Genomic DNA, 27,285 nt, shown 5'->3' with positions numbered 1-27,285 from the left:
CTGATTGAGAATATATATATGGCTTAAGGTAATGTCAAACGGTACAGAATTAAAGCGCCTTTTCGAATGCATTGGCCGCATCAGAAGGGTTCAACAATTAAATTAAACCTAAAACCAAAATCGTAAACTTCTAACAAAAATTCATATATGTGTAAAGTACATTTCTTATAATTTTATAATCAATTATTTATTTATTATTATTTATATACATTATATAATATCTACAATGTTAATTAATATATCAGTTTTTGACATTAATTTAGACAAATAATTTATAAACTTCACTTTACAATTATTTATACTATCAATAATTTATTTATTATTATTTATATACATTATATAATTTGTACGATGTCAATTACTATATCTGTTTTCGACATTAATTTTGACAAACAATTTATAAAGTTCACTATACAATTATAATTATATTATCAATATTTTATTTATTATTTTTTTTTTATATTATTATATAATATGTACAATGTCAATTACTATATCAGTTTTCGACATTAATTTTGACAAACAATTTATAAAGTCCAGTATACGAATTATATTTTTGTGCGTCCATTTAGTTTCAAATACGCCCGCGAAGTACTGTTTAAGATTAAAATTCCATTATTGGTTTTGTCCATTCTAATGGAGCAGTTATACCCAAACGGGCCAAAGGACATCACGTCTACGCAGTGAAAACTATGTTTAAAAACGCTCAGTTGCCTTTGATATATACCGCAATTAGACTTGTAAATATTTGTGCAGCAAAATGTTCGAATAATTTGAAGTTATAGCGAAACGCTTGCGATCGTTTTGTGGATCAATTTCAATTTGTTGGAATTAGGAAGAGATTCGTTCTCCGTTGAGTTTGATGCCGAGCGATATCATGGCACAGTCTTAGTATTTTTACGCTTGGATTACAGAAATAAACTTGTATAATAAAATATATGTTGAATTGCGATCATCACATAAAAATACGAAATTATAAAGAATAATAATAGCCATTATTATTCCTTATAATTTCGTTTTAAATAATTCCTTTCATATTTATTATTTTATTTTACATATATAAAGACTATGGTTAATTATATATTGGTGTCATCTACTAATATCGCTATTTCCTCATACATATTTTTGTTTAACCTATAGAACCACTGAATTTAAGTTTATTCTGTGCCCCGTAGGCCTTGAGCTTACTATTGCGAATTTTATTAATATTTTATAGCTTTATTTTTTAAATTCTAACCGATTTATATGTTTCCACTTATACAATTAGATATGCTTTAAAGGATAACTTCTTCCAAAAAAAGCTTACAGTCTTACATCTAGTTACGTGTATACATATAGACCGATTACGTTGGGTTTTTAGTCATTAATGTACTTTTGGTCTCAATTAATTTCGTAATAACACAAATCAAGTAGCGATTACACATTCAAGCCGTTTAATTAAAGCGAGAAGCTGTGAATTGCCGTCAACGGTTGTAACGTCAAACGTATTGCGCCGCTACGAGCTTGTAGAGACTACGACGTAGCTACGTGTACTAAAGTACAAACTGTACATTGATACGTATAACTTAGTTTAATATAGTAAATAGACAAAATCACTGGCCAAGTGTTATTAAGACAGGTGATCTATTTTAATTCTTCGCCTTAAACTTAGTTTAGCCAAAAATATCACCACTGAAATGAAAAGAAATATTGCGTAATTATTTGAATAATTTTGGACTCCTGTCATTAGTATTCCTTGATCATTAGTGTGTTTTAAAAAGTCCTTGTCACTACATCGTCTAAAACTTGTTCATAAAGCAGTCATTGAAATCTGCAGATTTTAAAATTATGAAAACAGTGCGTCCGATAGGCTATGGCTGAGGGTCTGGAGAGGGTGTTGTTCAGGGCTGTCAGTGACAAGTGAAGGGCTCTTGAAACTCTGCTGAAGCGAGGTGCCAACCCTCGCTACGACATTGCGTTTTGTACGCAATGTGCGTCGCCGATCTACACCTTTCTGTTGATGAAAATGGAAATATAGCGAGGCTGCTACGCATATAAATGTAAAATAACTTCATAGATCAATTATTACTATGCTAATAAATTTTACCAAAGCAAACCAGTACTTTATAAAATAGAGTTAGATCGATCCAATACCTTGACACCAGACCCACCTAACCATAAAACGTGCGCCCCTTATCGGAAACATATTACGGTGCGACGAGTCTGAAAGAAAACATCCTGTAGCAGCGTCAATGAACACATTGAATAGGGCCGGGGAAGTCGGCGCGAAACGGAAATATGTTCGAATCCACGTCGAACAGGGACGAAGGCCCCGGGGGAAGTTTCCCTCTCGTTGGAACGTCAGTCAGGCCCCGACTACGGCCCGCGCGCGCCGAACGGCAGCTGTTTATATAAACGTGTTTATCGGAGTTTCAGTGGCGAGTCGTGTGTCTTTGCTTACCAAGAAGAATCAACAGCGATTTATAAGGTATAGTGTTTTATTATCAGGCGCAGATATGCTTAAAGCCTATGGCTAATAGCCTCTGCGTGCGTAATAACTTTGATTTACGGGAAATGTACGGGAAAATATTTTTAAACCCCGCGTGAAATTTAAGGAATTCCAATTGCATTCAGTCAAGTTTAATAATGTTGAAATAATAGTCAGAATGATGCAATAACCTGTGTACATTGACCGAAAAAAACTTTATAAGTTATGAAAAGAGTTCGAGAACTTTTTAAAAATATTTGCAGGAAAATAATCTGATACTTATTAAAATCAAGTGACTTCATATATATATGAGTAGTAAATATATACACTTGTTTCTGTAATTAGGAAAACTTTACATAGTCTCAGCTTTTACTAAAAGCATTTTTGTTTTAATATTTTCTCTTAGCAATAAGTTCATTATAATAATTCAATTATAGTTTTCGATTTTTTTGAACAGAAAAAGTCAACAATCTCTAACGAAATAAGGCTTATAGTAGCATAATTATGTAGACCTATGTCGTAATTATGAGTCGGGACTCGGTAGTTGAGAACAAATGCTAAACGTTGGTTAACGGTAATAGTAGCGATTAACTAAAGTGTCAGTTATTTGGTGCCGTGGACCCGACACTGAGGGTACTTACAGAGTCACACTCGCCCCGTAAATTGGTACTTTTATTTAAAAATGTTAAAGATAAATCAGTAGAAACAACCTGTTACTCTAATAAATATAAATGATTGTAGAGGAGTAAAGAATAGTCTTAAAATATTTTTTCTTTGTTTTATGTTACATATATAAATATATACGTTTATTTGTATATACGTACGACAAGGAATACAGCATAATATTCTAATGCCAGAATACATCCTGTACAAAAATATTTCTTTAATATAAATACTTTATAAGTTACAGAAATGCGGAAACCGGTATTGAAAAAAACCGCTCAACGTTTTGTTTTAGAAATTTCATATCTCAGCCAATACTAGGAGTTCTTTTATGTAATATTATAATAATACATTGTGTAGGTGATATTGTGCGTTAAAGATGGCGTAGCTGGAGCTCCGTAGCGGGAAACCCTTCACTTCTATTATCCGATTATTTATTGCCGCGGGGTGTTTTAAAATATTTGATTTACTCTTAAAATATTTTGAAAGGAAAATGAAAAGCCTGTTTTAGGGTTTAATACCTCAAGTTATACAAATTCGATGCGAAAAAAGTGTTATAGTAAATGATATGGCTTAAAATAAATAATAATTGTTTTTAGAATGATAAATTGTTATCAATACGTTAAAAAAATATTGTTTATGGCTTAGTTTAATAGAAACAAGTTATTTTAATTTTCTATAAAAGGATGTGACCTACGAAATTCCTAATCACTGTGCACAAACTTGGTGTTACTAACTAACTACCTTACAAAGCTGCCTTACAGCCAAGCTCGCATTTGAATAAATCAATCAAAATACAATAAAAAATAAAGTCACGAACCAACTGAAAAATAACGTTCAGCGGGAATCGAACCGTGAGTCATAAAATTACCAAACACAGCGAAAGCAATAAAAACCACACGGCGAATGTGTGTGTTACACAGTTCGGAATGTTTGAACAGCGTACAAACTAGCGAATGTTATATTCACGAAATGTTATTAAAAAAAAATCTAATCTAATAAATAACAATAAAAGTAACTTAAATGTATAAATAATCAATTATAATAAACACTGAAAGTAGACTAAGTAAAATGCGGTCTTACTACTAAAAGGTTTTTCGAGACAACATATAAACTATTACTTCGAAAGATTTTCTCTCGCCTCTGTATTGAAGGTATTTCCTATTCCAATTTTAAAGCAAACGGAAGTGCCTTCATTAAAATTCCATCCGGTATAAAAAGTAATTTATTTAACTCATGCAGTGCTTTATATTAGATCGCGAATGTCAAGTTTATTTAAATATAGAATAAAATACTTTAAATGTTATTAGTTGCTTCATTAAACATTTTAGGGTAGTCAACGATTGACGTAGGCAAATTGAAATTGTAAAAACAAAAGCACGCGACGCAAGCTGAACGCCACGAACCACGATATCTCCACATAAATCACAATTAAATCGCGGTTGTAGCTTCGATTCCGGTCGATTAAGATAACCAAATTAGCGTTGATTTACTGTTTTAGTAAAAGTGGAATTTATACCACACGATAAGTTTGTCATTAAAACACGGCCTAGAGAGAATATCTTTGATCTTGAAATTCCTAATATATGAACGTAATATACATTACTGCAGTATATTTTATGAGGCCTAACATAAAAGTAAATAAGCAGCTTTATTAGCCGGCAACGTGATCCGCAGTAGTGGAATGACAGCGACCGCATTGCGGCGTCTCAATCACTCATCACTCACCACTCACTAGTTCACATATCACCGCTCGTGACCTGCGTTAATCACTCATATTACCATTATCCACATGACGTAGTTACAATTACAAAAAATACCTACAGCCTGCTAAAAGCAAATTAAAATGAAGAGGAAATTCATGTATATTATTTTTAACAAAAAATAAGAGGAGTTTACGGTTCCTTTTTATTTATTAAAACCGAATATTCTCGCGTGTGACAGGGTTATTTTCGAATGAAAATTCTTTGATATCTGTATCAATGAGAGGATCTCACGGCTGAATAGAACACGGAAACGGAAGATAACAAAGTTTGTGACTATGACTATAATACCATCATCTGTATTAAGTATCTTAACTACTTTCAGAAGTTCGAGTTTAATAAGGTGTTATTAATTATAGTTAATGCTTTCTTATCGCTTATTCAAATGCTTAACTAATTTACAAGTAAATAAAATAACATAATTCGTTTGTGTTATAATTACTAATATAATTATTAATTGAAAGGGTATAATTTCTGAAACGAAGAAGGATGACCATTTTCTTTCTTGTTTTAAATCATAACAGAACCATTGCTATTGCGTACGGGGTGATCCTGATAGAAAGGGAGAGAGAAAAGTATCTATTGAAATATTAGGTCCTTTTAGTAAAGGGATCAATGAACTACCTATGAGATGGCAAAAGTGCATAGAAAACAATGGTTCATACTTTGATTAATTAAATATATTATATTTAAAAATATTCGACTTTTTGTTCCTCCCATACAAAACGCCAATTTCATATGTAAGGACCTTATAAAAGTAATTATTATATAATTCAATAACGTAGGCAACAAGTGCACAACTACTTAAGATATACAATAGTAGAACACTAGTAATTAAAATATATGTAGTCAATAAAAAAATTCCCTTTAAATTCATTTTAAACTATATCCGAGTGCGTAAGTGTTGTGTATTAATAAGAACAGCTAAAAAAATGAAGCTATACGCATCCTCATGGTTATATGAGCATAGGTGAAACGTGAAAAGCGTAAGACGAATGTTAGACTAAATTGCTCTCTCATAAAAACACTAACACGTTACTGTCGGCTCGGGAGTGGAGGGGGGAGAGTCCTTCCCCATGCCGTGTGTTATGCCTCACACATGCCGTGTCTGAGATTGCTTTCATATCTTTCGCTTTAAAAATTCTCATTTAAGGTCCTTTAAGATGTATAGAAACGTAAAGTAACGAGATGTAACCATGGTATATATAACACTTAAACTAATTTGTATATCATACCAAAACGTACCTGACCTTATTCCTTACTTAATTTAAATACATTGGAAATGTTTATTCTATTTACTTCTATTTTTGTCTTTGATATTTACAAATCTAGAATAAGTGAGATTTTTACCAACTTACCTAATTTAAAACTAAAAATTAAAATTTCTCCTTTTCGTGATTATGTACAACCCTAAAATATATTGCTAAGTATGGGAGCAAATATTGTAGACTATAAACAATAACATCAGGAAAGAAATCTATTCATATTTGTCACGTCATTAGCCCCAATACTGTACCGCGTGATTGGACCGGCAGCGCCATCTCCTAGCAGAAAAGTAACAAACAATAGCCAAGTAGGTGATGGGCCTTCTCAATGCCTGATACATGCTGTCGATTTTTGGCTCGGCATGCCGCTTTCCTCACGATGTTTTCTTAAGAACTAAATCAATCTTACTGCACTAGTGCTAAGGGGAAATTGCCCCAAGATTTGTTTCGTACCTATCGTCCGTAAGTACTAGTTCGTTTTTATCAAAGACCTTCGTAATATGTTTCTTCTCACGTCAGTTGATATTACAAAACAATTACGATTTATCTATATTATGAAATTAATTAAGTTGCTATTGCAAAATGAAGGGTATAACAAGTATAGAACTGAATATCTTAGATAATGAATTAATTCCTGAGGGCTCGTAGTGGCTTGTAACTGGTAATCGAATCTGGCAGGACGGACGGGACTCTGCTATTTTCAATAGTGGCTCAATTCTATACATTTTTGTATGCAATTTCGGTGTAATTATTTTAATATCCGAGTTGCTGACGTCGCATTGTTTAACCCGGTACTTAACAGCTGAGATGACCAGATTCATCTGACTTCTAATGATTATTTTTATGCCAAAATAAAATGGATAAATATTGAATGATGGCTCATTTCTACCATTCGGGGACTGTCAAATGAAAACTTACTTCCTTGTTATTTCGGGAAGTTTTCAATAATATAGAAATACACTCAGTATTTACGGTATATACGATGTGAGTAATTAACGTAGTAACTCGCACCACACTTATTTAATTACATTTTCATTCAAATACATGTAACATCAATTATCAAGTATAACTTTACTATCTCATTATTGGAGGCTATTTACCTTAAAATATTAAGGTTCATACTAGTCATAGAATATCATATTCCTATTCAAAGTTGATGTAGAGGCAAGTCATTATATGAAAGCTGTATATTAGAGAGGTGATATTGGGGATAATCTTGGGATTAGTGGAATCCCGCTCAGTTACATCCGACAACATTAGCGCCTCAAAATCCATGATATGGGGGGCACCCTAAATGGCAATTTAGTTCTATACTATAAGAGTTGTACTTTCTTTGTATTTACTATGACGATATTATTGAACAATTGTTTTCATGTGATAAAATACTGGATCAGTTTAAAATTATTTCATTATTAGAATGCTACATTATCGCTGAGTAATAAAGGGTAAATTTATTACCCAAATGTTATTTAAATAAAGTCGATATTCTTATAACTTAATACCTCATAAAAACTAATTTTAACGTATCATCTTAACGTGTTTTAACTAAATATATATTGTTTACACATTACTAAATTACTGCTACTTCTGAGGATGCCTGTAAAATCATATTTTGTAAGTCATTTCGCTGCTAATGAATGCCAGATTTGTTTATTTTATAGAAGTAATAACTAACTTTTTTATCTATACATTTGTGTTTACTCTGCAATGACATTAAGTAGATCATAACAGATAATAGTCTAGTTTAATAAAAAGATTGCCTTTAAGAATTCGGCCTCAGATTTATTTGTCTGTTCTGTTCTCTCAGCAAGTTGGTGATCATTCTTCTATGCTCGATACGTGACATCGACTGTTAGAGTCTAAGACTATGTTGATTTTATGACATATTGCAGGGCCATAATGCATTTAGTAAATATGATGTATTACAGTATACACTGTTTTTCTTTCAAACTTTTAACCTAAATCTTGCTTTAATGTGTCAACAGCGATTACGTACCGGTGGCATCGCGTAATGCTGACGTGAAATCTATGAAAGTTTTCCCGCCATTAGTGACATGACGTCACAACGCTCGCGTAATGGCGCTAAAAGGTCGCTCTAATGAAATGTCAAAACAGCCTTTGTAAATGCACAGCTATTTAGGGCAACACCGGATATAAAGGTTAAGGCACACTTTCAGGCTGCTTTTCTGTGACATTATAACTATTCAATAGAGGTATATTGTACGTAAAAAAAATAGTCCAATTCAAGTTATCTAATGTCCAAAAAGTTTAGCTAGGTTATAAAATGCATTGTGTGCTAAAAACTCCCACACGCTGGACTCTCATATTGCCAGAAGGCTTGTAAGTGTGTTGCTTGTGGAGATCATTGTTTGTTGAGTGTACTTTATGGGATTCAGAAGTTTCGGGTTAAGCAAATTTTTCAAATAAGTGAAAGTGTAGTTTAAGAAAATAAGTCTATTACTGTTAGTAAATACATTTTATAATAAACGAAAAAATAAAAAAAAGTTTGAAGGATACCCAATAATAATATAATAATTAGTTTTTATAACAGACACTTAAAATTAAATTATCTTTTTTCGTTAATCAAACACAGATTATAGAACAAAAGCACCTTCAAACAACATGATGACATCGTTCGGTCGGTGAGGGCTGCCATCGTATAAATAGCCTCGATATGTGCTGACTCACGCCCTATTTACCACACACAGCTCATTGCACACATGCTTGTCATCTATGTGCCAAACATTATTCACTGGATATTCAAATTAACTGTATATAATGACGTATGCATCTTGGACTTTGTAGATATAAAAAAAAAAATCTTAGATAGAGTAATTGTATTAAAATTTAACCGATGACTTGCGATACTAATAAGCTATGTGGAAATAGCTCTGGGATCCTGCCACCTGCTTGGGATCCTGGTGTCTGCTTAAATTTTCAAATAACGCGTCTTACAACAACTATTAAATCTAATTTAACCAATATAATTTTATTATTAAAACAAACGAAGAATACTGTACTAAAATTCAAATAAAAATCAAAAAGGGAAAAGCTTGGTAAAAGCTTGAAAATAAACAAAAGAGTGAGCTTTTGTTGAAATTAAATCACATGTAAGTTGCGAGATGTGTAGCGTTGATGGTACAATGTGTTTATATTGCATTGTGATAATGCCGGGATTCATTAAATGTGCATGTGTACAATCCGTGTAGTACACTTATCATGATATTTAAAAAAAATATATTTCTGATTTTAATATAATAATCCTGAACACGCTGCCCTATGGGTTTTTATCAATAAATATGCCTTCTGTTCCTGAAACATGTCGTACTTTTATTTGGCTTTTAAGGCTTTACGCGAGATGTTTACTTTCACTCGAAGGGCGCGTGTTAATTGTGCTACCACGTACTACCACGAGTTTATAGTCACACGCTAAAGCCTAGGCTTAACCGCTTAGTTATTCCGATATCCTAAACGAAAAATTACAAGTAAAACGTATGCTTTATTTGACTGATAAATACTGATTCTCAAGCTTTACATAGGGTTATTAAATACTTTTTGATCGGCAGAATACAAAAAAAGTGCACCATTCGGGATTTAGATTTGCATTTAAAAAGTATTTGCGTTTGTTTTTGTTGGCGGTACCGGGATTACCGCGGCTATACTATTTACGCTAAAAGCAATATTTTTTTATCAATATTCACCTCGTCACTGCGTTCTTGAATTGTTCTCAACTACATCTCTAACCTGACGTAAAAAGCGATAGTAACAATCATTATTTGTATGGAAAACTTGTAGCATTGATCAAATACATACTATTTGATCGATGCTACGAGTTTACATACATTCGAATAGCAACTAAACAAATTGTATGAAATAATCATGCGTTTGACCTGTAGAAATTTGACATAGAATTGACGTCTATGAATACGTGACTACATGGGAAGCCTCTAGTGTTTTGCCACTCCACAGATCACCTGGAAAGTTTGATTCGAACATGTCAATACTGAGTGCTTCAAAATTACATATATTGATTTCTATTGTTATTGTTAAACATCCATCAGTTTTATTAAAAAAACTGTAATGTTATTTCTACGGATTCTAAAACCCTTTTAATACAATATATTTCGAATACTTTCACTGTCATTAATTTTTTTTCCTAAAACGGGAACATTCCGGGACATTCCTACATACCCCGAGACATTCCAGCGAGTTGCTTCGGGTCCAAGGTAGTATAAGTTATGTGTGCGACGGGATTAATATCGTAGCAAAATTACGTTTTAGGTATTATCTAAGGCTTTATATAAGTTACAGTGTTCGAAATACATAATTTCAGTTTAATATTTTTTTATGAGGGTGATCCCAAATATTTTTTCTCGGCCGATCGTCACATTTATTAGTTGAGTCATTGTTGAGATTTACTCGGGTTACGTTAGACACATTTTTATTTTTGTTAATTATAATTGATAATAGTTACGTCCACTATTTAGAATTTTATAGTGAGTGTTTAGTGCGTTTTTGAAAACTATCGTGAGGCAAGGTATTAGCATCAGTCTAACCTCTCTTTATTCCCAAACTAATAGAATTTCTCCAAATCCTTACGGCTAATAATATTGTGTGCCTTTCTTCCTGGTAAAAAGATATTGTAACGAGGTATGTACTCAGGACTTATTATTCTAGTATCAGATTGTGTATCGACGGCCACCAAACCTCCTTTGTGGTACATACAGATATTAATAAATGTATAAAGCATCAATAGTAACTTATGTATATCAGCCGGATTGCAGTTGCGTAAGTCAAAATAATATTCATTTTTAAATTTAATTTCGGTTTGTTGGTACTACATACTTTGCTACTATTTTCTAAGTAACATTGAATTCTACTTGTATTTCGATTATACCTGTATTGAAATTATAAAGATTGTATGGTTACCGAATTTCTCTTAGACATTGGAGTTAGTGTAATTATTATATATTGTCTTACGGAACAATTATAAATTTAATTATCATTCAATTTCACGTAACGCCAGCTGAGGTAAAGAATGTCCCATAGAAAAACCTCAAAGCGTATTTTGAGAGTAATAATGTACTGAATTTCAATTTAGTTCTTTTTATTTTAAAATGTATCCCGTATCACGCCGGGCGGGCACATTAGTCTCGTCTGCTCGTGCTGATGAGTTACGTGACTGTACGGACACGACTAGCATTTTGACACGAAATTACTTTCAAGTTTATATGAAATAATAACCTTATTATTAATTATATTGTATATTACTTTCATGACAGAGTTTCTCCCTGTTGATTGTGATATCAGTAATCATGGAGTCGGAATTTTTCTAAAATATTGTGAATATAAAGACAATATTTGATTTTAATAAGCTCGCTATTATTGCCAAAGCGTTCAAGCGAGTGCGGTGTAGGGAGGGCGAATCTGTAAGGCTGAGATTAGGGCGGATTAAGATGGTTAAGATACCTCGTGATATATCAATATCTTCTGTGCTACTTGTTAATGCGAATTATTGAATAAAATTGATTATTATGTCAAGATAAAAAGAAAAACTTTTTTTGTAAATTCATATATTAGGTACATAGGTACCTTACATATGAAATTGGCGTTTTGTTTGGGAGGAACAAAAAGTCAAATATTTTTAAATATAATATATTTAATTAATCAAAGTATGAACCATTGTTTTCTATGCACTTTTGCCATCTCATAGGTAGTTCATTGATCCCTTTACTAAAAAAAACCAGTGGACGGGAGCCAATAAAATCTGTGAAGGCGATTTGGACTGCCCCATGAGAGTTAAATTTTTTCCCTTGCAAAAAGTTGCCCAAATTTCGAAAAAAATGGTAATCTCTTGGAGCAAGGTCCGGGGAGTACGGAGGATGTCTTAGACATTCCAAATGAAGCTCTTCTAATTTGGTAGCCGTCTGTTGTGATCTAGTGTGTAGTCTAGCATTGTCCCGAAGTAGCAGTGGCGTGGAGCGATTGACCAGCCTAGGTTGTTTAGCCGCTAGCTTTTCCATCATGGTTTGCAATTGCTGACAATAGACATCAGCCGTAATAGTCTGCCCAGATTTGAGAAAACTGCAATGAACAATACCGGCACTAGTCCACCAAACGCTTACAAGTAACTTTTTTGGGGTTAATATTCGCTTGGGGCAGGATTTGGCTGGCTGGCCAGGATTCAACCATTGCGCTGAGCGCTTCCGATTATCGTAAAGAATCTATTTTTCATCACAGGTAATGATTCGGTTTAAAATACCTTCATTATTGTGCCGGTTCAGTAATGTAACGCAGCAGTCGACGCGCATTTGCCGGTTTGCTTCAGTCAATTCGTGAGGTACCCACCGTTCAAGCTTTTTAATCTTCCCAATTTGCTTCAAGTGAATTAAAACAGTTTTATCACTAACACCGCAGCCTGCAGCTAACTCGGGCGTGGTTTGCGATGGATCCGCTTCCACAATAGCCTTCAATACTTCATTATCAACTTGGGTCTCAGGCCGTCCATGGGGCTTGGCAAAATTTCCAGAATGAAAACGTTGGAACCAAAAACGAACTGTGTTTTCTTTTGCAACATGACCGCCAGTCACATCATTCACCCTTCGAGTCGTTTCCGCAGCACTAGTGCCACGGCGGAACTCGTACTCGTAAATAATGCGATACTTTAAGTTTTCCATTTTGTAAAATGAGTGACGCAAACAGAAAAAAACAAATGAATGACGGTCATAACGACACAACATGACGGACGGGCACAAATACATGAGTAAATAGCTGTACAAATTTGAATTTGGAATTCCTTACCAAAGAGGAGAACATCGTGATTAAAGTGGCCAGTACGAAATACGCCAATTTCATATGTAAGGAGCTAATATTTAGCCCTAATCTTATTTATTTTATTATACATACATAAATTAATATAGATGTAGCTTTATTAGTTTATAGTTGTTTTGCAAAGTTTTACAAGGAGCGGTTAAGTTGTCACCCGAACGAACTCTCCAACTCACCATTAAGACAGTAAAACTAACCAGAGTCGACTAAAACTTCACCATATTCTAGAGCTAGAAAACTGGCAGTAGCTCTAGGCAGATTATGAGTAGATGCTGCCAATGGAAAGTCACTCCAAATGACAGCATCACAAAACAGTGTGTGTTAAAAATGCTTCCTTGATAAATAATCCAACTCAAAATAGTTTTTAATTCCACCAATTTGTTTCTGAGATTTCTGTGATTATCGAGTTAATCGAAACAAACTCTAGTAGTAAAAATAATCGCTTTAGTTTTCTTTTATTTTCACGTTTCCGTCTGGCAAATGAGCAGGCAGGTTTCAAGTAACGTTCTAATTTCCCCTTATGAGTGAGTTGCTGGCCTTTGAGGATATACTACCTTATTTTATTGAAGGCCTCTAAGCCGTATTGGTTAGGAAATACCTCCACTGCTCCCACAACCAGGTCGTACGTCGATCTGTTGTCGACAGGCGTCGAGTAGAAGTATGGTATTGTCTTTGGTTAACATAGCTTTTACACATTGAAAGAAAACAATTGTTTATCCGGACTAAAGCTATTTGTATTATTATAAACTTATAATTATTGACATAATTTTTCCGACGTTTCGCGTGCTTTACTGCGTGCGCGCAGTCACCGAGACCATGCACGCTGTAAAGCACGCGAAACGTCGGAAAAATTTAAATTTAAAATTATGCAAATAATTATAAGTTTATAATACAAATAGCTTTAATCCGGATAAACAATTGTTTTTTTTCAGGAAGTATGGTATTATATTCGAAAATATCAATTCTGAAAAGTTACACAAAAAATCTCCAACTGTTACCCTACCTGTAGTTTTATTTAGGTAATGAAATGTTTTATATCTTAGCATTTACGAGTATATTTTATGAATGTCATAAGGTTCAGACATAAAATTATTGACCATATACACACATGAAAATGATTAACTTAACTTGAGGTAAGTGTTATAATATTAGGATCCTTTTCCAATATTTACAAAGCACTTTTATCATTCATGTGCCATATTGTGTACCTACGCAAACCTATATAAACTCGCTCGTACTGTGTAGGAAACCGGCATACCTTCCATCCAAAAAGTCGTGTGTATTGGGCTCAAAAGGCTGATCACCTATGAAAATAAATGATCACGATTCAGATACAGATACAGGGCCTGAGGCCTATGAAGGTTTTAGCACAACTGTTTCTTTTTAACTTAATTTCTCGGAAAGCCAAGAGCCAACAAACCTCGGATGTATCTTTTATATCTAATACATAAAATTCTCGTGGCACGGTGTTTGGAATTGAACTCCTCCGAAATGGCTCGACTGATTTTCGTGAAATTTTGTGTACATATCGGTTAGGTCTGCCTATCGACAACTTCTATTTTTCATCCCTCTAAATATTAAGGGTTTAAGGGTTGTCCACACATAATGTTTTTTTAGATTGTATTTATTCTTTATATTTTATGATACAGCCTACAAAATTACATACAGCCCTTAATTTTTGCCCTTCTACGATCAAGCCCTATTTTTTATTTTTTAATCGAAAAACTTATGACTTGAACTCTCAGGTTTATAGAGAAAAATTCACAGAAAAACTAAAAAGTTTTCATTCCGGAAAACCGAATAGTTTCTAGGGTAGCATAGCAAAATCTTCCATGTCAGTATATACTAAAAAGGTAGGTTAAGTAAAATTACATTAAGGAGAAACGAAGTTCGCGGTGGCAGCTAGTCATATATAACAATATGCTCTTCTTATTAAGAGAGTTCATTTGTTCCTACACAGAACGGAAGAAGAAACAGTTCACTAACTATAAACAATATCTTCGTTAGAAGTCTCCACCTATCTGAACAACTGAGATGTCTAAGTACCCACAATCGATCAATCATAATTATATAACTGAAGATATTCTAATTTAATTGGAATTAGATTTAATTAATTTAAAGAAATTATCTTTTTCAGACGTCATATATCCGAGATCACGCTTTTGGAATGATAACATTAGTGTTTGACGTCACATTATTTTATAAACTTTTCCACAATATGCACTTAAGTCGAGATGTAATTATACGTGCGTTGCCCCCGCCACTCAGTGGTAAGAGGCCGTCTCCATGCACCCTCAGAAGGCTTTCATCTATACCTAGCTATAAAAATTACAACTATGCATCAATTCTGAGTTGGTCTTGTGGCTTCAGTGTGTGACTCAAATCCCTAAGGTCGTAGGTTCGATCCCCGGCTGTGCACCAATGGTCTTTCTTTCATTCGAATGATCTTAGACCCAAAAAGTCGACGTGTGTCTGGTACAGGGGGCTGATATTAGACCTAAATAATGATCATGAAACACATTCAGAAATCTGAGGCCCAGACCTAAAGAGGTTGTAGCGCCACTGATTTATTTATTGATTTTATGCATGCATTCTGAACTTATGTGTGTGTATACGTATATACTACAAATATAGAGGTGAGGTAGTGATCAGTGAGGTGATCAGTATGCTGTGACTGACACATCATCATCGTTCCGCACGAATGAGTTGTAATTTTGTATAATTTTAGATTAAGGTTAGTAATGCTATATTTTTTGTATAATCAGGTTCAGGTTATGCACTTAAAACATCATATTTACTTTTTACTAGAGTTGCCTGGAAGAGATCGCTTGTTAGCGATAAACCCGCCCGTAGAATGCCTTATAATTTTTATGTGTTATATTTGTTTTTCTATAAATGTAACAAAGTATAAATTAATTCATAAATAATTCATATACCGATCTAATAATTTTAGATTAATGTTAGTGATTCTATATTTTTTCTATAAGCTCAGGTTATGCATTTTATGCACTTAACCCATCATATTTACTTTTTACTAGGGTTGCTTTTTACTAAACCCGCCCGTTATATGCCTTATAATTTGTATGTGTTATATTTGTTTTTCTATAAATGTAACGATAGGAAAATATTCGAAAATAAATCCATTGGTCCACGACCGGAACTCGAACACTCCACCTCCAGGTTGAGAATCACAAGCTGACTTAGGTTTTGGACCCGTTTGCGGGAGCTATTGATTATCGTTCAGTACACTGAATATATATGATAGTTAGAGATTAGGTGAAGTCTCATTAGACCAGCGTCTGTTGTAGGTGTTCTGGCGCATTAAAGTTCATTCCCGTGGATAATGAGATTAACTCTTTAACCTCTAATGCGATTGTTATGTCTCCGCTCGCCACGCCACTACCACTATAGGAGAACAATATAAACAATATTATTTTGGCATTAGTATTAATATCCCTATATAGACAAAGTCGGCTTAGTTTCAGAGGTTTTAAGACTGATATGATTGCGGTGGTAATAAATCTAATATATAAATAGAATAACATTAAATGTATGACCATTTACGACGTTTTTTGTACGGGACATTCGGATATCTGGTATTTGAAATAAGCTGCATACAATTTATCTTTCCTCCAAAGCATAGAGCTTTTGTTATTTCGATTTTCCGTTAAGCAATAATTCGCTGCATTGGTTGTCATTTATTGATTTTATATTTTAATAAAATTTGTTTTTTTTGATTTTGATTATATGAAGATCAGTGTTACCATGTAAATTAATATAATGAATGCAACCGACGCTTTGAACAAGTCCGTAGTATTAAGACATATTGTTTAGTTAATAAGGACTAAATAACTTGGCGAGTTTACCAACAAACCTCATTAAAGATATCGAAGAGAAACAAAATAGTTTCCGTCTTCGGCGTTGTATAAAACAAAAGGTCCAAATAATTAGCATACTCTACCCGCTCAAACTATTTCTGAACTGTCTTAACAAATAGGAGAAAAACGTCTTTAGTTAAATAGTCTGTATCTTCAATATACATTTTTGTTAATTATCGAAGGCTGATGCTGGATATATAGCTACATAAAAAACATGTGTGTACATGTACACGTGTATACTTCTTATAACAAGATAATAATCTTTATAAAAAAATTATCTTTTGCCTTATTCTACGTTTGTAGAAATAACGACACTAACAATAGAAAAAGGTATTTATTACATTGAAAGTTTTATTATAACGCATTATCTATTTCTATTTATCATATCTCTTATTTCATAATTAAAGAAATTGAGATTTTTGATTAACTATAGTCTGTAGGTTTTTTGGGACAGTGTATGCGCGCATCGTAAAAAAATCCTCTCATAATTTTTCCCCAAACTTAACTAACTAAATAACTTCAAAAATGTATCAATAATATAATATTTATAAGTATCTTATTAAGAAACTACGTAAATTATAACGTAATTCAATATTCTAGGTTCGTTACTTTAAGTAACGTAAATATTGTATGATTAACACACGATTTTAAGTCAAATTATACACGTTCTCAGGAGATTGAGACTTGCCTTATTTATGTTATTTTTGATTCGATGCCTACGGAATAGCAATAAGACAGCCCATGGAAAAGCATGATAGGAGGAGTTTGCTCCTTGGTAGATGTTGCGTCTAGTACTACTAATTAATTTTAATTTTAAAGAGTATGTTATATGTGAAGTATTAATATCATTTCAGAGTGGGGTGCACGTGGCGGGTCCCGGCGGCGTTCGTCGCAAACGGCGCCCGCGACTGCAGCTCTTCTTGCTACCTTCGATACTAGTGTTCAACAGGTATGCCCATTTAAAGAAAACACTTTTTCAACGGATTGAATATATCTATCTTAATATATATAAATCTCCTGTCACGATGTTTGTCCGCGATGGACTCCTAAACTACTTAACCGATATTGAATTAAATTGGCACTCCGTGAGCAGTCTGGTCCAACTTAAGAGATAGGATAGCTTAGATCTTTAATTATAGTCGCAATTTTATTTTATTGCAAAATATTTGTCTATAATTAATTGACAGTCACAATTATCTGTTAACTCCAAAAGATTCTAACAGATGTCGATACATTTCGACTGGATTGAGTAAGTAATCAATAGATGGCACTGCCATGGTAAACCAACAAACGTGTCATATAAGCTACAATTCAATATCATGATTACCACGTGTTATTGGGGCTAAAGTATAAATTAAATTTATTTTGTAGTAAACGAAATACAATGAAATTCAATTATTTCTACTTTTTGAATTTTTGGTGTTATTATAGCCAACCACGTGTTACTTAGACCGAAGTGTCAATCAAATTCAAATTTTGGTGACGATAATACAGTGAAATTATTCTTTCGTGTCACGGTATTAAGGCTAACCGTTCCGTTCTGCAATTAGATCTCATAACTAAGCGACATGTTTTGATGTCATGAATAGCTAGAGTGATTCTAGTGAAAGGTATTGGGTTATATGTATAATAATATATACATATATACGAAAACAAATTCGAAAAATTTACTATATTATTGTGATGTTAAAGTTTCGCGTTTGGAAACGCAGACAATTGTACGAGGTCAGAGGTGAGGTGGATTAATATGGTTGTAATACTTTAATAAACGTTAAAGACGAACGAATCATGCTTTGAAATGAAGTCGTCTTTTTACCACAGTTTTAATTTCGCTGCAAAAAATACTTAAACCTTCGGAGTTTATAATACATTTAGTCCTATTAGTGGCGGTAAAGAAGCGGCGAACTGCAGTATTTCAAGTTCTGAATGAGTAAAATAGTGGCTATGTGCCAAATTGTAGGCACGGATGTTGGAGCGTGAATGTGCTGTGAGCAAAGCCTGCGGACGCTGATATTTCATTGCCATGCACTATGAACATTCTAAATAAAACACAGTTCGCTGACGAAACTGTATGGTTTTTTTTAATTTAAGTTGTTTTGCACGGAGTAGTCTTTTAGTGTAGCTTAGAATCTAACATTGAGTTAGAGAATTAATTTTGAGGAAATTAGAAACAATCTTGATTTATTTTGTGGCACGTTAAAAACTTAAATGCAATATGCAAAAACAACAAGAAATTTAACTGTTTTTATTTTTTTAAATATTCAAGTTTTTTGTTTGTTTCCTTGGAAATAATCTCCGGAACAATTGAATTGTTTTAGTATTACGAATATATTTTATGTGAGTGAGGAATCGCACTGCAACACATATGTTTTTAGTACATAAAACAATTATTTTACATTTTATAAAATGATAAGTCGCTAGAAGAACTATATACATGTGGAGGACTATTATATGATCTTAGGAGCTTAAAAAATAAAGTCATTGCGAGGTGTAACTAGGTCAAGCGTTGAAGGATAATAAATGCAAAGCTATAAGTTATAAGCCGCTTATGAAAGTAGGAAAAGGAATATTTCCCAGGAAACATTCATACAATGCCGGGAGCTCGAAGTCGTGTGAAACTGGGTGGAAAAATTAATGTACCGCGATATCAAGAGACCAGTAATCACATCTCCTGTTATGCCGATATTTTAAAATGTCACATTAAAAAAAAATTACAAGTTTTTACAGAAAATTATTAAATGGATATTTAAAAAAAAATACTACATTCTGTAATACTGAAAACAGCTTTTTATTATTTTGTTCTCAAACATCACAAGTGATGGGAAATAGATGCTTATGAAAGTATGTTATAGGAAGGATATACATGCGTGAGAATAATATAAGAACATAGAAAGGCACAGCGGTAAACATATCTATCTACGCAATTTCCCCACAATCGAGTAGCACACAACTCACGGGGACTTTTTGTATTGAAGAAATCGAAAGACGTTATTTTAATCAGATTAATTAATTTTTTCAGTAAGAAGGGGATACTTTTTCTCGCTTAACACAACGTGTGAACCAATTTGCTACGCAACAAAACAGATTTTCGATAATCACCCAGCTTTAGCTAACTCACAAAAGGTATTAGTTAAAATGGAAAATTTGGTAACTCGAGAACAAAGGCGGGTTGTCGGACCATGAGACAGAAAACTACAAATGTAACGATTCAATTGAGCACTTAATCAGCCGTGTTGCAAGCGGGAAACATACTCGGCGTTTCGAAAACTCTATGCGTTACTCAAAGTCAAAGTCAAAAATCATTTATTCATGCAGGCAACACAATGTACACTTATGAACGTAAAAAAAAGAAATATACAATAAATGCTTCTAATTTTACATTTACTGCCAGTTCTCAAACCAAGAAAGGAAGAGAAGAACTGGCAATAAACTCTCCGCACTCTTTTTAAACGCCAAGTTTTTTTTTGTATTACACAACATTTGTAAGGAGCTGCAACCATTGCACTATGTTACACATGACATCTTAAGTAATAAATAATTAATAATAAAATAAATTAAAAACAAAGATTTGTCTCAAGTGGTCAAAGATCCTCTAACCTAACCTAACCTAATAAATAATATAACTATTTTTATATCTTATATTATTATTGCAAAAAATCCCCTGGCACAAGTCAGGGATATTATCAAGTATAAATATTTGTTGATTAAATACTTGAGAGTTCGCGCCACTTATCAACAATATTACTAAAACATTTAGTAACAGCTAAGTGTTACTTTAGTAAAAACAAATACTTTTTTTTACAAAATATCTTCTCAGAATATTGAAGTATCGAATAAATTATTAATTTTTTTTAAATCTAAAAAAATACAGTTATACAAAAAGTTTTTTGTTTAAAGATAGTTATATAATTTTTTTTTTACTAAATACTTAAATCTGTCTGTCAGATTGTGTTTTCACTGTTATAAAATTTGTCATTTACCAGAAATAGTAGAAGTTCATTGAATAGATTCGTAAAACATAACAAGAAAATCTACAATACTATATTTAAAGATATATTCTATTATTTATAAAACAAATAAGACAGGAAAAATTAATTAATCAAAAAGCGACATGAAAAAACACTCTGAATAAAAAGCTTAACCATTTTTAAACCGTTTCCCTGCCGGTGTATAACGAGCCTAAGTGAAATTAATTCAATGAAGGGGCCTGCTTACATTGGATTCCGTTCCTTTCAGAAGGATTTATTTTTGGTGAATGCGCCGGAGCTGGCAGTTTAAACCGAATTTAAATTCTATGTTCCTAAAGCATTAGCTACAGCACAGGCAGAGTGCTTCAGCGAACTTTATTGCTTTTTGAAAATACACTTAGAAATTCCCAGTCAGCAGAAATACTTAAAAATTCGTTTCGGTTTTTACGCAAAATTGATAGGCGGACATCAAAGCTAAAATTCACTTTACGACTGAAGTACACATTAGAATTTTAAATTAACTAGGTCGTATAAATATGGCCATACTATTATTCAACAGAGGTATAGAGGTTGGGACGATCATTTTAAAATTTAAAAAAAATCACAAACTGTACAAGATATTGTGTTTGTTTTTTGGTTTTAATAATGACAACATGTGATTAATATATGGTTAATTATACTGACACTGTCTCGGAGAGTAAGATAATTGTAATGATGCTAATACTCGGTCAGAGTACATACTAGTAAACTCTCTCTTATATTGAATATAACAGCATACAATCACAGGGTACAATGCAACAAAACTCTCACCCGCAAACAAAGTAGACTTTATAAAGCTAAAAATGGAATTTAACTAAAGCAATGAACCTTATAACAATATAGAAAAACACATATTTATATTAAATTTGTGTAATAGGACGTTTAAGCTACAGCTGGAAGAAGAAGAAGAGGAATTGGTATTAAAACCAAAATCAGATTGATACGGGCTGATAGGAATACTAGCTTTAGCTTTCTGTTTGGAGTTGAATCGCGGACTATCTTGGCTTGAGGATAAAGGATGCCTTAGAGATAAGGTGCTGGAGGTGAATGTTAAGAATACAGTAGACTGCGAAGAGCACCATCGATTTTGATCACCCAACTCCGCATACGGACTCTTGTCTACAATATGCCGACAACGCATTTTATCATATTTCGGTCATACAGTGCGCAGAGGCGATGCGATTTTGGAGAAACCAATGGTGTTAAGTAACATAGAATGCAAAAGATTACGTGGCTGTTCACCAACCATATGCACCGATCAAGTGAAATACTTATCGTCCACGAAACTGTACACTGTTAGAGCGGTGCTGGACGGAAGCCGGTTAAAGATTATCCTCTCCGGATGTTGCGTTGCTGACGACTGGTTTAGTTTTAAGAAGTATTAAATCACGTTACATTTCATTTCTCATAGCTCTAAATTTAATTACGTACCAATACTTTTCGAAGAAATAACATTAAAATAAATGTAACATTGGTACTGAGTAAGTGATGAGCTAAAGACCTGAACTTCAACGCCAAGTTTATTTCAACCTTCAGTGTCCCTCAATCTAGAAGCGCAGGCCAGGCCAACAAAACCACAACAAATCATGTGATTCAAAATAAAAACATACTTAATCAAAACTATAATAAAGAGAACGTGGTTTCGAATACATATAAAGCATGAAACCCTCCAAATAGCGTAACCTTCACCCTTGAAACGGTCGCCCGCAGACTCCTCTCCTGTACGAGCAAACGTACGGAAGTGAATTGCGTAAATTAACGTTACCTTATGTCTATATGTGGCATACATTTGTTACTTATTTGTACGAGAATATCGGCAATATCGAATAATATTTTGATATTTAATTGTATTATTTAAGTTTACTATATAAAACATTATATTATTTAATTATAATTTGATTGACGTTTGTTTCTTTTCCAATTTTATACTGTTTCTGTGTTTAAATTGCTCATACTAATTAATGTCGATTAAAAATAGTGGCGAAGAGTTTATTGCCAGTTCTACTCTTCCATTCTACGCCCTTGATTTGAGAACTGACAGTAAATGTAAAATTCCAAACATTTAATGTATATATCTTTTTTTGACGTTCATAAGCGTACGTTGTGTTGCCTGCATGAATAAATGATTTTTGACTTTGACTTGACTTAAACATATTTTGATTTGTACAGGTAATATTTTCTATGTAAATGTATACAGCCAATACGCCTCGAATAGTATTAATTGTAGATACAGAAGTATAAAATACTTATTCAAATAGTTACTAGAAGCGCCAACCACAACCCAACCAAATGTTCACAAAAACGCGGCTTTTTTAACCGTTTACGCCGCTGTACAAAGCATCTTTTGTCCATCTGCATGAATGTCGCGACGTTCAGGAAGACGGGTCAATACTATATAGTTTTGGGTCGACATTGTTATTGGAAGTTTTTCGGTCAGAGCTGAAACGCTTTATGTTGATAGAAACGAGAAAACTATTCCGACGCATATTTCCTCGAAAAGGGTGTGGGATCGTTGACGCAATTCAATTCCTTATGTACTGATCATGTTGGATCTTATTTATTCATATTCAAAAACATTCTAGTATACGTTTCTTATAAAAAAATATAGTTTTTTAATCAATAAAATATTTATATATTTGTAAATGAAGCCTTGTGAAATTATAATCACGGAATAAGTGAAAAGAGCAATTTTAACACACTTGCATGCCGCGAGTTTACAACGTGGTATATGATTAAACAATCATATGACATAAATTTTGCATGTTCAAAATGGATATTTAACCGACGACTCTGGTGCTGATACAAAGTTCGAAGCCCTATCTATTGCGTGTTAACTAAGCGGAGTCCCACACAGTTCTCGGCGGTACAAAGCTAACTGGTTTAAATCAGTCCCTACCCTTGTCTGCGGCGGATCGATCCGATATCGCCGAATGTGCCTGCCGTTATTGTTTTGTTTTACTGTATAGCATCCATATCCCTTATCCTTATAAAGAGAAGCTTATCCTTCCGGTATTATTCCATATTTTTTGAAGATTTTCATTAGGAAAACAGTGTATAGTATTTTGTAAAATGCTTTCCGATATTTATGTAGACGAAATAATTTTAATCTAACCAAAATCCAACGTATACTAGCGTTAGTAACATAGACTTGATAATTAAATTGACTGGTTAATAAAAATTGATTATAAACAATTTTTCAGTTCTAACATTGGGAGATGGTTTACAATTTTATTGCTTAATTTATTTGAGACAAACCATTTATAGACGAATTGTTGGTGACCAGTCACTTTCCGAGCGGGTTGATCCATTGGCATTGCGTAGAGATGTACTCTCTATGCACCTTCTGCCGCAATTACCTTCGAGAGTGTTCAGAGGAGTTGTTCGGAACAATACAGCTGAGTTTCATCATCGGACGTTAAGACGGAATACGAAATTCCGCCCTTATCATCTCGACATCGTCGTTGCAAAACTGAGCGTATTTTAAGGGAGTTTTTACCACCACTATGTAGAGCTGCCTACTAAAGTATTTTCGAACCAATTTCACGTAGGATTTCAAGACACTACCAATTTTTGTCTATGGCGGTATTACTTAACATCAGATATGTCCCCGTTAACCCCCGTTTCAACAAAAACAGTTTATAATATGTCAGAGATTTGACGTAATCCATATTGATTTTTATATGACAGATACGAGACTGGGTGTCAGCTGAGGTTGAGATGTTGAGAGCACAAGCTGTGGTGGTCGGCGACGTCGACGAGATACTGTCGCAGCTTGACAAGCAAAAGGTAACTTAAACCTCATTAAAATAAAATAAAACTGAGTAAGAAATTCTACATTAAATAAAATTCTAATGTAAATCAATAAAATAGGGGAGGGATAATAAAAAAAAAACCTCAATAGTATCGGTGGCCCTAGTAATGAAGAAAGGTTTCTTTTTAATAACGCGTATTGTACTGTGCGAATTGTTTATTTCTTGATCTGAATGACGGAGAGTGTTCAGAGGAGTTGTTCGGATTAATATCTGAGTTTCATTATCGTATCAGCTTCACAACTGTGCATTATTTAAGGCTTGTTTTTTTCGCGTACCACTCCTATGTGGAAACAGCTCCCGATCGATGTATGTTTTAATCAATTCCTCCAAGAAAAGTGCGTAACGATTCTTAAAAGGCCGTCAAAGCACTTGCGAGTGAGTAATGTGAGTATGTCGTTTGCCCGTGGTACATGAAAAAATACTTTGACAATTTGAACTAAATATTTATCATAACACTTGTTATATAAATAAATAAGCGTATTGACGTGTCGGAAGAAATTTTCTAATTAAGTTTAAGCTTATTAAAAACATGAGAATTCTTTGTCAATAATTATTTTTTACTTAGCTTTCTTTAATAGAGCTGTCATTCATAAGTCCTTCGGTCTCAAGTCTGGACAGTTTAAAGCAAATTAAAATTTCTCATTCAAGACATAATAAAGTGATTTTAAGTGAACCCTATTCGATTTTATAATTTTTTTTTGTGAGTTAGGCACTCATTAAAATTATTCTTTATTACTATATTTACGTTATTGGTTTATTTTGAAAAAACACATAATTTGTAATACACTTTCTACAGAATGTAACACAAAATATGTTTCATAAATTTATTTTATTTTTCTATTTAATCGTTTTTAATTACTATTTTCACTATATTTGTGAAAAGTATTTGATTTAGCTTGAGTAGTGTTGGTCTGATGGATTCAGCAAGCGATTCCATCTACATCCCTGAGGTCATAGGTTCGATCACCTGCTGTGTACCACTGGCCTCTCTCTCATATGCGCACTCGCTCGTACAATGAAGGAAAACTTCGTGAGATAACCGGTTTTTTTTCTTCTTTTTTTTTAAATTATAATTCTAGATAATGCCTCGACTATGTAGTCATCGGAGGTATTTAATAGCTTACGTATAGTATTGCTAACCCGGATAATTAAACACTAATATCAATTTCTTTCAACAACTTTTTTATGACTTTTACAGCAAATCCCAGAAAGATTTCTCTTAACCTAATGTTGAACATTATTTCCCTTAACCTCATCTCTTTTACTTTTGTACCCATAGCTTGTTCAGTGTTATAACTGTCGTATCCATAGATTGGACAGTCGGTCAGAACATGTAACATCGTGAGATAACCGGCTTGCCTTAGAACCGAAAAATTCGACGATGTGTGTCAGGCACAGGACGCTGATCACCTACTTGCCTATAATGAAATAGATACAGAAACCTGAGGCCCAGATCTAAAAAAGTTGTAGCGCCATTGATTTATTTATTTTTTTATACGTAGATAATTACTTTAAAATAATGATAAATAAAAAAAACTTGGGCAAAACTCAAAGATGTTTTCAATTCGAGTCATTTTTGGTTTTATTTATTCCTTGACGAATGGTTTTTATGGAGAGAAAAATTGCATGAAAGCACTTTGAATTCAGTTGGACACTAAATAATTGAAAAAAATATTTTTATTTAGTACGAAGGCTTTATTTCGGAAGAGCGAACAGTTTCTATGGGGTAGCATAGCAAAATGGTAGGTAGGTTAAGTGTACATAAGCGCGAACCTCGTTTTGCCTTAATAATCATATTAAGGCGGAACGTGGTTCGCGGGGGCGGCTAGTAGAAAATAAAAACTTACATTTATAGAATTAAATATATATTTAACAAATTACGAATTATATATGATTTAATTGAGGTAAACCTAAAATGAAAAATAAAAACACAAATAAAAAAAAGATAAAAAATGCATATACAAATTATAAATTAAGAAATACTCATTTGTCTAATGCGGTTACTAATAGGTGAACTTTTTTAAATAGATCATCCCACAATCGACCACACTTCAAGGAATTTAAGAAAGAAACGTTATATTAGAATAATATCCACATGACATGTATGAATTCAAAATAAATGAGCTAAACATTTTTGTGCCGCTCCCACAAAGTAACACAATAAATAATAATTTGCAGTGGACGACATGTACAATGGAATTATTTACAACTAGAAACATTTTTATTAAATTATATATAATATTTTTGAATTCTTTTGGTGCGTTAGGGAAAAATGATGAGAGTATTTTTTTAACATGCGCGTGCACACCGTCACGAAATATTGTCGGTATAGTTAGCATAGTCAACATTTTAAAATAAAAAATGTCAATATCATTAATTATGTAGAAATATTTTTTGTGTGATATTTAAACTTTATTTAACTAGATAATGCATAATAAAACTTGTAATGTATTAATTACCTTTTTTCTATTGTTAGTGTTTTAAAGCGGAATATCAATTTTTAAAAAAATATTTTTTCTTGTTACGCCAAAGAAGTATAACTTCTAACGCGTGTAAATAAATAAATACATACGAATGTTTTTTTGATAACATTTTTAAAAGC

The 27,285-nt window shown here is 33.1% G+C and overlaps 1 protein-coding gene across 2 annotated transcripts in view; it reads left to right on the top strand.

Annotated features, from left to right (window-relative positions):
• LOC123709958 (dystrophin, isoforms A/C/F/G/H) overlaps positions 1-27,285 on the top strand; it is a 331,052-nt gene that overhangs the window by 39,199 nt on the left and 264,568 nt on the right. For both annotated transcript variants that reach the window (XM_045661594.1, XM_045661595.1), the window contains 2 exons: positions 17,719-17,813; positions 24,559-24,657. In XM_045661594.1, the coding sequence (XP_045517550.1) occupies positions 17,719-17,813; positions 24,559-24,657 (194 nt within the window). The remainder of the gene's footprint in view (positions 1-17,718; positions 17,814-24,558; positions 24,658-27,285) is intronic.

Source organism: Pieris brassicae, chromosome 5, assembly GCF_905147105.1.
Source record: "Pieris brassicae chromosome 5, ilPieBrab1.1, whole genome shotgun sequence".
Taxonomy (NCBI): domain Eukaryota; kingdom Metazoa; phylum Arthropoda; class Insecta; order Lepidoptera; family Pieridae; genus Pieris; species Pieris brassicae.
This window is presented reverse-complemented; position numbering and strand designations above follow the sequence as displayed.